Raw genomic sequence first — 15,358 nt, 5'->3', positions numbered from 1 at the left:
TTTAATTAATCAAGAAATATTTGACTTCTTGACCGACGGTGATTAGACCATCACAAATTTTAGGCCTCTACAATGTCAAAGGATTACTTCTTTTTTTTTTCTTTTTTCCTTCTTATTTTTTTGGGTCCTGGTGGTATGCTCTTCTATGCTTTAGTTAATTGTTTGATTTTCTACATGAGTTCTGCTCTGCATTGTGATGGTTCATTCATTTTGGTCAATTCATGTTTACTCCTTATTTTGGTCAATTCATGTTTACTACAACACTTATACTAAGTCTTTTTAGGTTGCATAATTGTGTATGGAATTGCAGGTTATCCCCAAAAAAAAATGGGGCACTTAAACTGCCGGAAACCATAGATCTTAAAGGTTCAAGTGGTGCAACTTGGAATGGAGGATTGACATTAGATGGGGATAAATTGCTCTTTAAAAATGGTTGGGAAAAATTTGTAGAAGATTGGGGGATCACATGTTGATGTTTTAATGTTTGACCAACGATGCTTGTGTGAGAAGAAAGCTTCATATGTTCTCAAAAATTGTGGACACAAGGAATTTCGCGAGCAATGCCAGACAAGGAAAAGCATTAAGGACATTTCTGTTGAAGTTGCACTTGATTCTTCACATCATGATGATGGTGATGTTGTATGCAATATATCAAAGAAAACGTAGGATGGATAATTTTGTGCAGAGGGAGAAAAAGTTAATTCTGGTGAGTCTCTTCAAAATTTGATTTCCAAATTATCCTTTACTTTAGCAAACCGTACTATAATGCCAAGAAGCTTATTTGTTACCATGCTTCTTCCTTTTCTTGAAATCTAATTTATCACTTAAAATTATTATATGCATATTCCATTTACATAAATAGACAAGTCTTCTTTTTTTTTTCTTTTTTTCTTTTTCTATTTTATGGTGGGGTGCATTTTTTAAATGCCAAAAATTTGTGAATTCTGTGTGGTGATGTTTATTGAGTTTACTTCTTTTTTAAAATAAAAAAAAATATTAATTTGTTTTGTTTGATTTGTTAATGATTCAGATGCAAAACAAAGATCCATCCGCAAACCTTTAGCCCTTTCCCTGCAACTTGTATTCAATAGAAGAGCAATAACTGAGAGTAAAAAGAGAAGACACTGCAAATGACGGTTGCATTCTCTACCAAAACACATAATTTCGCCAATGATATTGAGCTCTCCCTCCTCAAGGGATGGTATGCCATCAAAGTATCTTAGGGGAAACTTATAATTAGCCAATTGTGTTGTGCACCGTGCACACCGAATATGTATTCCAGTTTTGAATTCAAAGATTTATTTAATAACTTATTTAAATTTTCATATTTCAAAATTTTGTTTCAATTAAGTAGTTAAATATGAAGAGCAACTCTCATATAATATTACTCTTAAATCTTTTAAAATAACACCCTATTAGTATAACACCCTATTAGTATAGAAGAGAGATGCTCTCAATGTTTGATAGTATATACTAATTGACACTTATCAACTTTCATTTTTACTACCCAAACCTTCTTATATCTGAATGTTATATAGTACAATCAGGTTCATCTAAGCTGTAGTTTGTCTGAGACCATTTTATTCCTAATTTGGAGTTGGATCTCTATACATATTATTCCTAATTTTAATTTATTGGGGAAAATAGAAGTGGCCGATGAGTGAAACTCGTAAAATATATTTTTGTTATTAAAAGATGAGTTGAATGGCGCTGAACAAACTTTACTTCCCTTTTTAAAAGGTCAAGCTGTGAAAAGGTTGGGATGCTTACTCCAAGCTTGATAGAACTTTTTTACAAATGAAAATAATATTACATGCTTAGCTCAGACTAAAAACAATTTGACTCAACAAAAAGAAGAAAATCAATGTTTGACATTTCCCAATAATTTGACAAGCAACCTTGATATAGATAAGGTAACTAAACTATGAGATAAGATAGTCCACCTGACATTAAAAATTTAGGGAGCTGGCGTTCCATAAAAATCCAGTTTTGGTCCATTATTTTCATAAAGAAAAAGACCAAAATACCCTCTCATCTCATACCATATCCTAAATTCCTCTAGTTTTGGATTATTGAAACATGTTTTCATCTATTAAAAACTAATGTTTAATTCAATCCCTCCTGGTATTCTGAGTCTGTCTTCTTGATGACTAAGACTCATTGATGAATGGTGTGCCCTTTTTCTTTTTCTTTTTCTTTTTTTCTTTTTTTTTTTTTTTGTGTGTGGGTCTTAATCAGTATGTTTACGAAGAGGAAAGTAAAATAGATAAGCAGCAGTTTGTCTTTGGCTAAATAGCAGAGGAAATGACATTTTGATCTTTTTATTTAAAAAAATAATGAGTTGGAATGATCTTTACAGAACGCCAATATCAGCTCTCAAAATTTAGAGAGGCTTGAGTAGATTTAAATAAAGATAACCAAAGACCAAATTCAAATGAGTTGATTGGGTTTCAAAAAAAAATTTCCCCAAATCGCAACAAGTTTGGAAATCGAGCAGCTTTAAGGCTGACCAACTAAAATTAAAGTACATTTTTACTATTATTAATGAAAGCAAGTATTCTTTCTTTTTCTTTTTCGTTTTTTTTTTTTCTTCCTTTTCTTTTCTTTTCAGCATCCCTCAAACTAAACACTAGATGCTAATTAGTAATTAGCCAACAAAATTCAAATCTCACCTATATATACAAACATAACGTAAATCCATATTTTTTATTAATAAAAATGCATGAAGTTTCAATTTATTTATTATTTTTAAAATTTAAAAATAATAATAATATATCTCTTCCACACTCCATCTTAGCTCTTCCTCTCATATTTCTACTTTTCCAAGTATTCTTTTATATAATAATTATTTTTACTATGCATTGTGAAATTCTTTTTTTCCTTTCCGAAAAGAACCTTTCTACATGTTGAACATGCCCTCTTGCGCCCTATATACGTTAAAATAAATTGTACGTGTCCGACATGCGTACTTACAAGGAAACACGTGTTAGATCCACTTGTTTTCTTCTTTATATGTATCGAGATACACCATAATTGTACGTGTCCGACATGCGTACTTACAAGGAAACACGTGTTAGATCCACTTGTTTTCTTCTTTATATGTATCGAGATACACCATAAATTGACTCCGACGGACAAAGCTAAACAGAAGCGTTTTCGCTCCTGAAAACGGTCCTCTCTCTGTCGGCGACTGTGAGAGCTTGATTGATATTCTCTCTATATAGTAGTAATATATACAGATAAAGTTCTGTGTGGAGACTCCCGCGCTATTCTCTGCCTCTCCCGAGTTCTTCTCCTCCCGGATAGCAATGCCTCTGTCATTTTTTTCACAGACGGATTGCTCTGTCATTTGGTCAAATGGTATTCGATCTCCTAATTATTTGTTAATGATTTCAAGTGTTCAAACTTAATGTATCTTTTGAGTTTTTCTAACTTTAATTATATAATTATAGGCGTATTCGGGAAGAAGAAAGCTTTTGGCATGAGTAGAGTCGGAAAAGCCAGGTTAGTATATTTCTTGGACATATATATATACGTACTCAACTTATTCAGTCGATGTTCCTTTTTGCTAATTGTTTTTTTCTTCATTTTCTAATAGAAAATATGACCAATTTCGAAACTTAGTATCGCCTTTTTTCTTGTTTGGGTAACACTATGTAGAATGTACTCCCATTAATTGAATAGATGAAAAACAATATGAGATTTAAGCAAACTATACTTCGCCAATTCTCTCTCCTAAGAGGGAAGTAGCTTTGAAAAAAAAATCATAAATATATATTTTTTAATTATAAGAAAATTTGTTTAACATGTATCAGGATGAATCTATCATTCTTCAAGTACTTTCAACTAATCAATCATAGATTTTGTCCGTTTGGACTTTCTATGGGCTTTGGCCTGTTGTTTGTGTCTTCAACTAATCAATCATAGATTTTGTCCGTTTGGATGGGCTTTGGCATGTTGTTTGTGTCTTTGTTTTGTTCTAATAAAATTTATTTACCACCAAAAAAAAAAAAAAAAAAAAAAAAGAATTATTACATATAAATGATGCTAATAATTCATATTTATCATTTAATGAAGTTAAAGTCTCATAATTTTAAAAAAATGAAGACATAAAAAATGTTGTTTATCCTCACTGAAATACTACTTTTTGTGTATGCAGGTATCACTTTTTGCCATTAGGTACTACTTTTTATTTTGCACAAAAAAGTGGTACCCGATCCACAAAAAGTGATACATATGTGGATAAAAGTGGTTTATGTCTGCCCAAAACAAAAATGGTACCTCCGTGCATGCTTATGTGCTTAAAAATGGTATCTCAATAAGGGTAAACAGTGTTTTTTCAGGTTCACACATTTTAGTCAACTTCATTTTTTTTAAAATTATTAGATTTTTACTCCATTAAATAGTAAATATGGGTCATTAGCACCATTTATATGTAATAATTCAAAAAAAATAATAATAATAATTCTCTATAAACTTGTTGGACAAACTTCACGAGGCAGTGTCAGAGAGTGAATAACATAATGAACTGTTTTGTTGAAGTTACCTTGATATTTCACATGATGATGTTGAAAACGAAGGCTACGCCTATACGCCCATTCAGGAATTATCAATAGAGTGTGTTAATATTCTTTTGGGTGGGTTAATATTAATAATAAATTTTTTATTTTTTATTTTTTGGCTGGGCTAAAATTGATTATAATAAAAAATAATTTTTGGGGGATACTCCCATATGGGATGGATGATAATTTATTTTTTTGCATTTCGAGTTTTTAACCATGAGAAAACATCTTGACAAGAAGAATTTGTTTATGTTTGCAAAATAGTTCAACAACTACATCAATTAGCTGGATGATGTTGAAGTTTCTTCTTAACTCTCTATTTGTGATGGCTCTGCAGACACTCCCTGTTGTATGGGCTCACAGGCATCTCTAACCTCTACATGTCAAGGAGAATACATTGCAAGTCAGATTTATTTCAGAGACTGCGGCGGTGTACTAGTTGGCGGTTGGAAGAATTTTGCTCTTGAAATATTACACATGTTTATCAAACTTTGATTGCATAATCAAGTTTGATGGAAACTTTAAAACATGTCCGATATTTCATAATCAAGTACTTAAAAGAGCAAAACATAGAGAAAATTACCAACTCATGCACTAACGCAGTCGGCTAATAAATTTTTCCTAGGATAATGGCATTCTATGCCTTGAGGAGGGAGACGTCAATATATATCATTATGTTGAAGTATGTTTTGTTAATTAAATGTTTCCTAGGATAATGGCATTTCATGAGGGAGACGTTAATATATATCATTATGTTCAATATATATCATTATGTTCGACATATGTTCTGTTAATTAAATGTTAGTACCTCCTTACCTTAATTTCTTTGCTTGCCCAAAATGCACTGTCCTGATCCTGTCTGGAATCGAAAAAACATGTGTTGCGCATGCAAAATTAACGGAAGGGCTAAAGATACATCTTCAGTATAAGTCAGTCATACGGTGACTAGACAAAGTTAACAAACCAAAACTACTCTAAGCTGGGTTAGATAGCTAGATTGTAACAAGCAAAGAATCAAATTAATACAACAAAATTAATATTGTCCTTAATCGCAAAAGGTACAAGTGTCTAAAGGAGTTTGAAAATTTGACGTCTAAATTTTGCTTTCTTGGTCTTCTGATTATAGTAATGCAATCAAGTGGTTTGTGCATATGCTCGAGAGTCAGATGCGTGCAAATTAGGTGTTGCGAATGAGCTGGCACCAGGTGCCCAAATTTACTTTATCAGACCAACCAATTAGAGCATGACAGCATATGGTCAACTAGACTATTTAACGGTTGGGTAATCACAAGGACAAGGGGTGAGTTGAATGGCAATTCATGTCTGCACATGTAATCTGTTTAATAAATGGTTGGATTAAGATTTGGCATGTCGTATTCGTGTCGATACGAAAAGATACGTTTTAAGTTATTTTTTACATGAATACAACTTATTTATTTTACATGTTTAGCTAAATGGTTCATTTTTTACACGAACACATCTGAGACGTATAATTAGTCCGGTTAATCATATTTACAGCATCAAATGCGTCGCGAACACGCGGTTAATCATATTTACAGCATCAAATGCGTCGCGAACACGACGCCTTTAATTAGCGGGTCAATTTGTGTTGACACGAATACGTTTAGTTCAAATTTAAATTATTTTATTTTGTGTTCGTATTATGTTAGCGTGTCGTATCTAATATTGACATTCCTTTACTAGAGAGCAATATAAAAGGAATGATTTGAGGAATAGTAGTTGGAAAAAATAAAAGAGCTAAAACAGTTTAGAGAGGTCATCAAGAGCCGAACCCCACCACCTCTTTCTCATTCCTCCACGTGAGGACCCCTTGCGACAGTTCAGTGCTCCACTTAGGCCTCTATTTCTTGGTATCCTCGTTGCTATTGAAGTGATTCCTCGTATTATAGAACCTTATATCAACACAAGTAATACTTGAGAATGGCTGAGTCACATTCATTTAATGCAATTGTTTTCGCTTCCCCATTCAAAAGATCGGCAAAAATGTGGCTTAAGGTAACAAAATACCATAAAATATATCTTACCTTAAAAGAAATTAAAATGGCATAATTAATTCAATGGTAAAAACACAATTCAAGGAAAAGGTGAATTGGAGTTTGAAGTCATCTACCCATTCACCTCTCATAGCATTGATTAATGACAGGGAAAATCTTTTCACAACCATGTCTGTCAGGGGCTCATTTGAATTGAAAAGTTTATTAAATTACTCATTTGACTTTTTATAAAGAATTCATGACTCGAGGAAAGTATTTATTTATTTTTTTTTTTTTTTTTTTTTTGAAACTCGCACTTGAGCTCTCGTCATCCATTTTAGAAGGTAGAAGATATCATTGGCCCCAAGACCCTTGGTATTATGAGAAAAGTCTCAATTTAACATTACTCTTAATCTTTAAAAATAGGTAACACCCTGTGAGTTATGGTCTCATATATAATTGATATTCTTAAAGTTTTGTTCTGCATTCATAGCAATAACATCAATTTTTATAATTAATGCGACTTTTACTATCCAAACCATCTTTATATCCTGAATGCAATAAAACAACCAAAAAGGGTGAAGAAACTGGTGGGCTGGGCTTTTAGAAGACACCTACAAAAAAAAGAATGAAGAAAGTGATGGGCTAGGCTGGGCTGAGAAGATAATTACCAAAAAGAATGAGGAAACTGATGGGCTGGGCCTTTAGAAAAAAACTACAAAAAAATTAATGAAGAAAATGATGGACTGGATTTGGAAGAAAACTACCAAAAAGAATGAAGAAACTGATGGTAACCAATTTTGTGGTTGGGCCTCCAGTTTAGTTATAGCGCCTTCAGGCCTGTCTGGTGCACGAAGCACTTGGTGGGCCTACTATGAAATTAAATAAAAGTGGGCTCTGGTTGCATAATGATTTGTTCAACTTCAAACCGTTTTTCAAATCTGGAATTAGTTTGATTTGTTTGTCACTAGTTAAATTAAGATTTTCCAAATTCCTATCAATTTGCATAATATATAATTTTATATGGGCAAAAAAGAATTCTATAAAATAAAAAATAAAAAACAAAAAACAAAAAACAAAATTTTGATTTTTTAACAAAATTTTATGATTTCAAAAATATTGTCCGTTACTTTTCCTTTTCCCTAAATTTCATCCTTTAAGTTTTACTCAATATTAAGTAGCAATTTCAAATATAAAAAATTAAGTCATTCACTTCATTCTTTCATTTTCACTTTTCATTCTTAAATTCCATTTAACTAAGCGGGCCTTAAGAAATAAGTAAAGAAAAGAAAAAAGAAAATAAAGACGGATGATGACTTTTGAGTTTATATATGAAAACAACTCAAAAATTTTCATATAAAAACAAAAAAAAACACTAAATTTTGTAGATATAAAATTAAATAGTCCTAAATTCTAAATTTTGTACAGGTTGTACTTAAAAAAACAGAGTGAATACCAAGCAATGCAACAAAGAAGTTCCCAATCCATCTTATAAATAATTAAAAATGTCACCACTTAACCAAGAAAATCACCGCAGCAGCGTTGTTCACACTTCCTTAATTAACAATGTAACATCATCAATCAACTATATATATATATATATATATTTGTGTGTGTAACTGTGTGAGTGTGTACATGAAGAAAAAGCACCCAATTTCAACCCGAGTCCCTATCCAGCAGAGGAGGACAAGGTTCAAAAATTCTTTGAACGTGTTACCTTGGCTCTTCCGCCCACCAATATATCCAAATATATTTATAGACAACAACATATGCATATATGTTTTTGTGTGTATATATATGTATGTATGTATATATGTAATGATGGAAAGGAACAACCTTAGCATAAAAACAGACGCAAATAAAACAGGGGGACATTGAGCCTAGAAATCATCGGTGAAAAAAATAGTGAACATCGCCAACACCAAAAGACATAGCCTTTGCATGGATGACTCGTATCTACCAGACCAGAACCACTGTATGGTGTACAAGTACATTACATGTATATAAGAGCCAACCCCTTTCAGATACGTGTGATGGTAGAAAACTTGCACTCACAGGAGAGCGAAACAAGATAGTTTTAGAGAGAGAAGGGGTAGCTCTGATGATGATTCCATAAGAGTTCACTTGTCAGTTCTCTCACTCTCCTCTTCCGGACTGCAAACCACTCTAGAGAGAGATAACAGTGGTAGAGAGAGATGGGTTCCAAGATTGAAGGTGAAGGGATGAGCCTCAAAGTGGAGACAGAGAGAAGCAGATGCATAAACGATGACCACTTGGGTACCCTTCTCATCAAATTTTTTTGGGAACTATAATTTAGGTCTCTCTTCTCTAATTAATACACTAGTGAATAATTTAATTTTTTAATATAAGATTGAATTTTTTTTTTTTTTTTTTTTTTTTTTACACGAAAACAATTGTCAATAGAGAATAAATTTTTTTTCTTTTAAAGTGTTTATCTCAATGTTTGTCACATAAGTCAATAACAAAAAATCTGTTCCAAGTCTATATTTTCTTATGTTATTTTTGGGTATATCGAATCGGTGCCTTTGATTTAGGATTGGAGGGAAATTTAGTTCAAAATTTTAACTAAATTTCTTCTAATTGGACCAATTCTAAATCCAAACCACACCAATTCAATAATATTTTATTTTATATTTTTAAATTTGTATTAAAGGATATTTTTCGGAGAACTTTGATCTTAATTAAGACCTATAATTATTGCTACTGGTATTAATGTTGAGGGAAAAAATTTCTTTATATATATATATATATATATATTTGGCTTTAGGAGTCCATTTTTTTTTTTACTATTTTGTTCACAATTTTCAGTTTTTTTTTTTTTTTTTTCTTTTTCTTTTTTCTGGGCTCCATTTTCTGATTAATCTAGATTGGCACTTCTCTTAATATCTGGGTTCTTTTTCTGATTGCATATTTGTGTAGAACTTCAAGTTGAGATCTCCATTCATGGTTAAATTTCTGGTACATGGTGGCATTTTTTATTGCTTAAATTTTCAGCTAAAATCCTGACAAAAAGCTATAAAACCCTCTTTTCTGTGTGTGTATTTGATAGTGTTCAAGTTTCCTGTTTATCCTATTGATCCTAATACCTAATCAATAAATCAATTGAATTTTGGATATTAATCTAGCTAGAACTCATGTCTGAAATGGGTTCCTTTTTGTTTTCTGTCTCTGTTTAATACATATCCAAAACATGATTGATTTATGGTCACCATTCTGGTTTTGCTGTTAATGTCACTCTGTCATGGGTTTTAGGTGAGAAAGAGGATTTGAATTCTAAACTATGGCATATTTGTGGTGGCCCTATGGTTAATGTTCCTAGCGCCGGGGATAGGGTTTTCTACTTCGCTCAAGGTCACATACAACAGGTTTTCTCCTCCTCCTCTACTTATTTTCCCTGATACATTAATTTAATTTTATTCATTTAATTTGTTTGTTTTGACATAAAATATGTTCCTCCTCAAATATTTTCTATATAAAAAATTATCTGTAAATATATATATATTTTATTTTCCGGTGTTTTGCAAAGGTCCGTCCTTGGGTTTTCTGAAATAGTGTAAAAAGAAGTGTTTCGAATCTTTGTTATTTGACCCGGACTTGTTCTTAAAAAGTCTAAGTATTTCGAATTGTTTATTGACAAGACAAAGTCAAGAAACCTTCTTAAATTATTTCAATATTGTACCTTGGACAGATAATAGTTTCGAATTGAATCTCTTTAGAAAGTTCTTTTGTCTCATGCTAGCCTCCTCCAGTCCCCTTACGAAACTTTCGTTATTGGGGTTAGCCACACACTTCAAAAAATTCTCAGGAAATATATATATATATTATTTATTTTCCAAAATGAAAAGCACAAGTTATCTTTGTTTGGTTTTGATAAAATATTTTACTTAAACTTAGGACAACCAAACACCAAAAAATATATATATATTTTCTTTAAAATATTTTACATCCAAACAAACAGAACCTCAGCAAAAATCCACAAAAAAGTCTAACGCTGGCTTTAGATGTCCAACGGAAATAAACATGGCATGATAAATTCGGAGCTACTTCGATTAGTTGAGATTGTTCCAAAAGTGAAATAATAATTCTAAGGATGATATGGACCATGCTCTCTTTAGCTTATATCTAATCGAGATATAATCATGTAAAATGCTATGTAATACTAGTAAATAAATATCAGATGGTTTCATTTTTGCTTCAATTTTGTGTGCATGCTTTATAAAATATCACGTATCCTTGCCTGATTAATTTTTTGATAGAAAAAATATTGATTCGTTTTGTTTTACAAATACATGTATTATTATTCCAATTATGATATAGGTTGAAGCATATACAAATACAAATACAAACCAATTTGGTGAAACGAAGATGCCAACCTACAATCTACCACCTAAGATTCTCTGCAAGGTTGTCAATGTTCATTTGAAGGTATATCAGCTCTTTTACATGACAGTTATTATATTTATAAATATTTTGGTTTTTGTGAATGTAACGAAATATATTTAGGATTAGTTTATCCGTGTACATTAATTGTATTCATGCTTGTTAACGGTTGATTTGCAGGCCGATGCTTCTACAGATGAGGTGTTTGCGCAAATTACTCTGCTTCCAGAAGTTAAGGTTGGGCTGATTTGCTACTGAGATTTAAATTAGGTTCAGCGGATCATACATGCTCGGTTTCATAATTTGTTTTTTATTCATGTCAAAGTTTGGAAAAATGTGAGAATATTTTCTTTAAAAAATAAAGAAATGATTTTGAAATCATTATACCATTTATTTTTGCTTTTGAAATCTTTGATGATATTTGCTAAATGAGATCATTTCTGAATTCTAAGAAATGCTGTCAATTCTACTTTTTTAATTATTGTTTTTGGAAATTTTTGTTATGACTGCAAATTAAGACAAACATTTGAATTCTTCTGTTATGCTTTTTGTCCATGCTGCAAACTTGTGCATTAAAATTGTTTATAAATTAGTTGATTCATTTACATCTTCTTTTTCTGTCTATTTTTGTTTTGTGTGAATTCTGAATGCTCATATAATACATATTGATCATTGATCATTGAATGTGGTTAGAGCTTTCGATCCTTAGCCGAGAGGGAGCCAAGTATAAAAGATGGGACTTCTGTATCTCTGCCGCCTTCAAAAATAAGTGCATGCTCCTTTAGCAAGAAGCTCACTGCTTCGGATATAAGCACGCACGGTGGATTCTCTGTTCCTAAGCAACTTGCTGAAGAATGTTTTCCTCCTTTGGTTGGTATTTTGTTACGATTTACTTTCGAAATAATCATCATCTAATGATCTCGTAATGTGATTTTTGCACCTAGTTGATCTTGACTTATCTTGTTGCTTTCAGCATTTGCTTATTGAATCCGGTTACTTTCATGAATTCTTGTTTTTTCACTCGCCAACAAAAACTAATAAGAATAGAAGGATACATTTGCACCGTATGGGCGTTTTATACTCAGAACTTCATTCTCTAGTCTCGCTTACAATTTCATTTCGTGCTGCAGGACAAGTCCCAGGAGACACAGACACCTACGCAAGATATAGTAGCAAAGGACTTGCATGGTCGTGAATGGAAATTCCGCCATATATATCGTGGTATCATCAGCTGAACTCGGAAACTTTTCAACACTAAAAACGTATTGGAACCACATTGAAAATGTCATCATAATGCATAGAAAAACTGAAACTACATCGCTTCTCATGAGCAAAACAGAGGGAGTGTTGACAAATAAGTACATACATTGAGCTCGGCATAATCATTGTAACTGGAGGCATCATCTTAATCATTGCAATATTAATTGTCTAGAGAAACAAATGGACTTGTTAAAACGTTAACAGTGTAGTTATTTCAGATCTCATGTTGAACAAAATGGACTGGTTCAATGTCTATTCAATTAGCAAGCGGTCATCAAGTTTAATGGTGTTTGCAAGTTCTTATTCTTATTCTCATATTCTTTTTACTTGTAAAAGCCACATTCTTTGGCTACTTATCTATTTTCTTTTACCTAAAAATGCAGGTCATCCAAAGCGAAATTTGCTTAATAGTGGTTGGGGTACATTTGTTAGTGCAAAGAAGCTTGTTGTTGGGGATGTTTGTATTTTCATGAGGTTCTCTCTCCCTCTCACACACACACGCACACGCACTAAATCCTAGTTCCAAACACTTACTGATTTTGGTTCAACAAGCCAATCCTACTGATATTTGCCCTTCTTCAGTTGGTTGCTTACTCAATTGATATATTAACAACAATAATTAAAATAATTCTTGTTTCATAGGGGAGGAAATGGAGAACTCTATGTTGGGATCCGTCGTGTAACAAAACCACAAAACAATGCATCAGCGTCCATCATATCTGGCCACAGCATGCAGCACGGCATACTTGCTAATGCCTTGCATGCCGTTACTACTGGAACCAAGTTTATTGTGTACTACCATCCCTGGTAAGCTAGTTCTATGTTATGGTTACGAATTGTTGAATGGAATACATTTACTAGGTGTCATTAATTTTTAAATCAAAAACTCATCTTCTGCAGGATAAGTCCTCAGTTTATAATCCCTTACGATCAATTTATGAAGTGTGCTGAGAAAACCTACTCAGCTGGAATGAGATTTAGAATGCAGTTTGAAGGTGAAAAAGAACAAAGGTGCTCAAAGTAAGTGCGCACACAAAATTTGCATCTCACAATAATAATTTCTTCAATTCTTACATTAGCTAATCACAGAGTTGCATACAGTGGGTAAGAGTCGTGACTGAGCAGTCAAAAAAATATGGTATTTGCCTTTCTATAATCGGTTAGTGTCAAGGTTAACAAAAAGCTATTACTGATTATGGCCGTCTCTTGTTCCAGATTTTCAGGTACTGTAGTTGCTATTGAAAATATTGATGACACCAGGTGGCCTGGTTCAGAATGGAGATGTCTCAAGGTAACAAGGTCTCCATATGTCATTCAAGACGCCTACTAACCTTCCCGAAACTAATGTGTGCTTTTGAATATTTTAGATGTCTTCGCTTATTTCTTCTTCTTTTTATAGGTGAAATGGGACAACAACAGATTGGATACTACGTCTGTTGGTCCTGAAAGAGTTTCTCCTTGGAGCATCGAACCAATAGAACTCAAAAGGAAGAAACAGATTTCTACTTTACCCCATCGAAAGAGGTCACGCCCTTTGGACTCATCAGCTCCTGAATTTCCTGCTCGGCCTGGGGATGGTAAGTAACCCCATACCATCTGTTTTTGCTACATATTATTTTTTTAAGGGTGCTTTTTGGCAACCAAAAAAAAAAAAAAGGTACTGCCACTATTTGACAAATTGGATTGGAGATACTTTTTTCATACTATGTTCTGCTATATGTGTTGTAAATGATCAAATTCCTTTTATCCCCCTATTCCCAAGGCTTACTGAAGAGCTCAGTGGATTATGCACCTGAAAAACACTTTGTTGTCTTGCAAGATCAAGAAATCAAGGCCGTTGGTGCTCACGAACTGGTTTCATCAACGCAGCCATCACTACCACATTTAATTCCCCAACCAAATGCTGATCAAGGCCACATGCAAATCGGATTGGAGAATCAGCTGCGCTTTCAGGTGTATGACCCAAGTTATCGGTATCCTGGTGGGATAGTATCATTTCCCGGCAAAAATCCTCCTATGTTTGTATCCCATGGAACCCATGAAAATGGTGAAGCAAGCCGAAGCTTATCTGTTCCAAACATCAATTTCATTGGTTCAATGTCTCAGAACTGGAAGTCTCCTAAAGACAAGGAAGAGATTGAAGCTCCAACAGCTCAACCAAATGGAAGTAAAACATGCAAGCTTTTTGGAGCCGAAATATATATTGGCCATCAGGAACTCCCTTCACCCCAAGTTACATCATCATCGTCATCATCTAGTGAGATCCATAGTCTTTGTTCTGTTCTATATCAGACTACAATTTCTGATCCCATCCAGGTTTCAGAGCCATCTGAGAGTATGTCTGGGAACCTTCATGAGAAACAATGTGATAAGTGTTCTTCCACAGCGAATTGGAGCTACACAAAGGTAGTTATTTTTGGATTTCTTTACGATGTGTCTAGGAGCAACTTGATCAGGTTCTCTGAAGGAGGCAATTAAAAAAATATTCTTGGAAGCTGTTCTTCTTCAATTTCGCTTACAGTAAACTGTTTTCCCCCCTCAGGTACTGAAGTTTGGAAGTGCTTTCGGAAGATCAATTAACCTTGCACATTTTGGTGGCTACCATGAACTCACTCGTGAACTTGACTATATGCTCGACTTTAAAGGAACGTTGATTGACGAAAGCAGTGGCTGGCATGTAACCTACATAGATGATGTTGACGACATGATGGTGATTGACGATTACCCATGGCAGTTGAGTGCGAAATCCATCATAGCTGAGCTTTATTTTCTTTCTGTTAGTCCATGTTTATTCTGATATGCTAATTGCGTGACAATGTTGCGTATGCAGGGAATTCCAGACCATCGCACAAAAGCTATTCGTCTGTCCAAAAGAAGGTGTCAGTAGGTTTGATCCGAGCATGCTGAACCCGACACCATTATAATTGCTTCATGTGAAGGTTACTTCTATCGTTCCTCTCATCATCCATTGCGTAAACAGTGTGATCATATATTCATACTGGGATATTAAATAAAGGAGAGACTTCTTTATGTTGTCCATGAATAATATTTGAGTTTGTAGCAGAAAAAGCCCAAGGGTGCCATAAACAATAATGCTGCTCTGTTGTGATTGAAAAATGTTGTACTTTGTAAGATGTTTGT

The 15,358-nt window shown here is 33.4% G+C and overlaps 1 protein-coding gene across 1 annotated transcript; it reads left to right on the top strand.

Annotated features, from left to right (window-relative positions):
- Positions 1-480: 480 nt before the first annotated feature.
- On the top strand, positions 481-15,104 carry LOC132309514 (auxin response factor 2B-like). The gene is made up of 17 exons (XM_059807816.1): positions 481-639; positions 3,240-3,360; positions 3,453-3,504; positions 4,160-4,179; positions 9,830-9,942; positions 10,895-11,002; positions 11,138-11,194; positions 11,651-11,827; positions 12,094-12,178; positions 12,601-12,691; positions 12,860-13,024; positions 13,118-13,228; positions 13,433-13,508; positions 13,617-13,794; positions 13,980-14,623; positions 14,760-14,993; positions 15,048-15,104. The coding sequence occupies exons 1-17, from the start codon at positions 481-483 to the stop codon at positions 15,102-15,104; spliced, it is 2,448 nt and encodes an 815-aa protein (XP_059663799.1).
- Positions 15,105-15,358: the final 254 nt, after the last annotated feature.

This window comes from Cornus florida, unplaced genomic scaffold (assembly GCF_030987335.1).
Source record: "Cornus florida cultivar Cherokee Brave unplaced genomic scaffold, ASM3098733v1 CherokeeBrave_3.0.0_Hap2_Chr05, whole genome shotgun sequence".
In the NCBI taxonomy this organism is placed as follows: domain Eukaryota; kingdom Viridiplantae; phylum Streptophyta; class Magnoliopsida; order Cornales; family Cornaceae; genus Cornus; species Cornus florida.
This window is presented reverse-complemented; position numbering and strand designations above follow the sequence as displayed.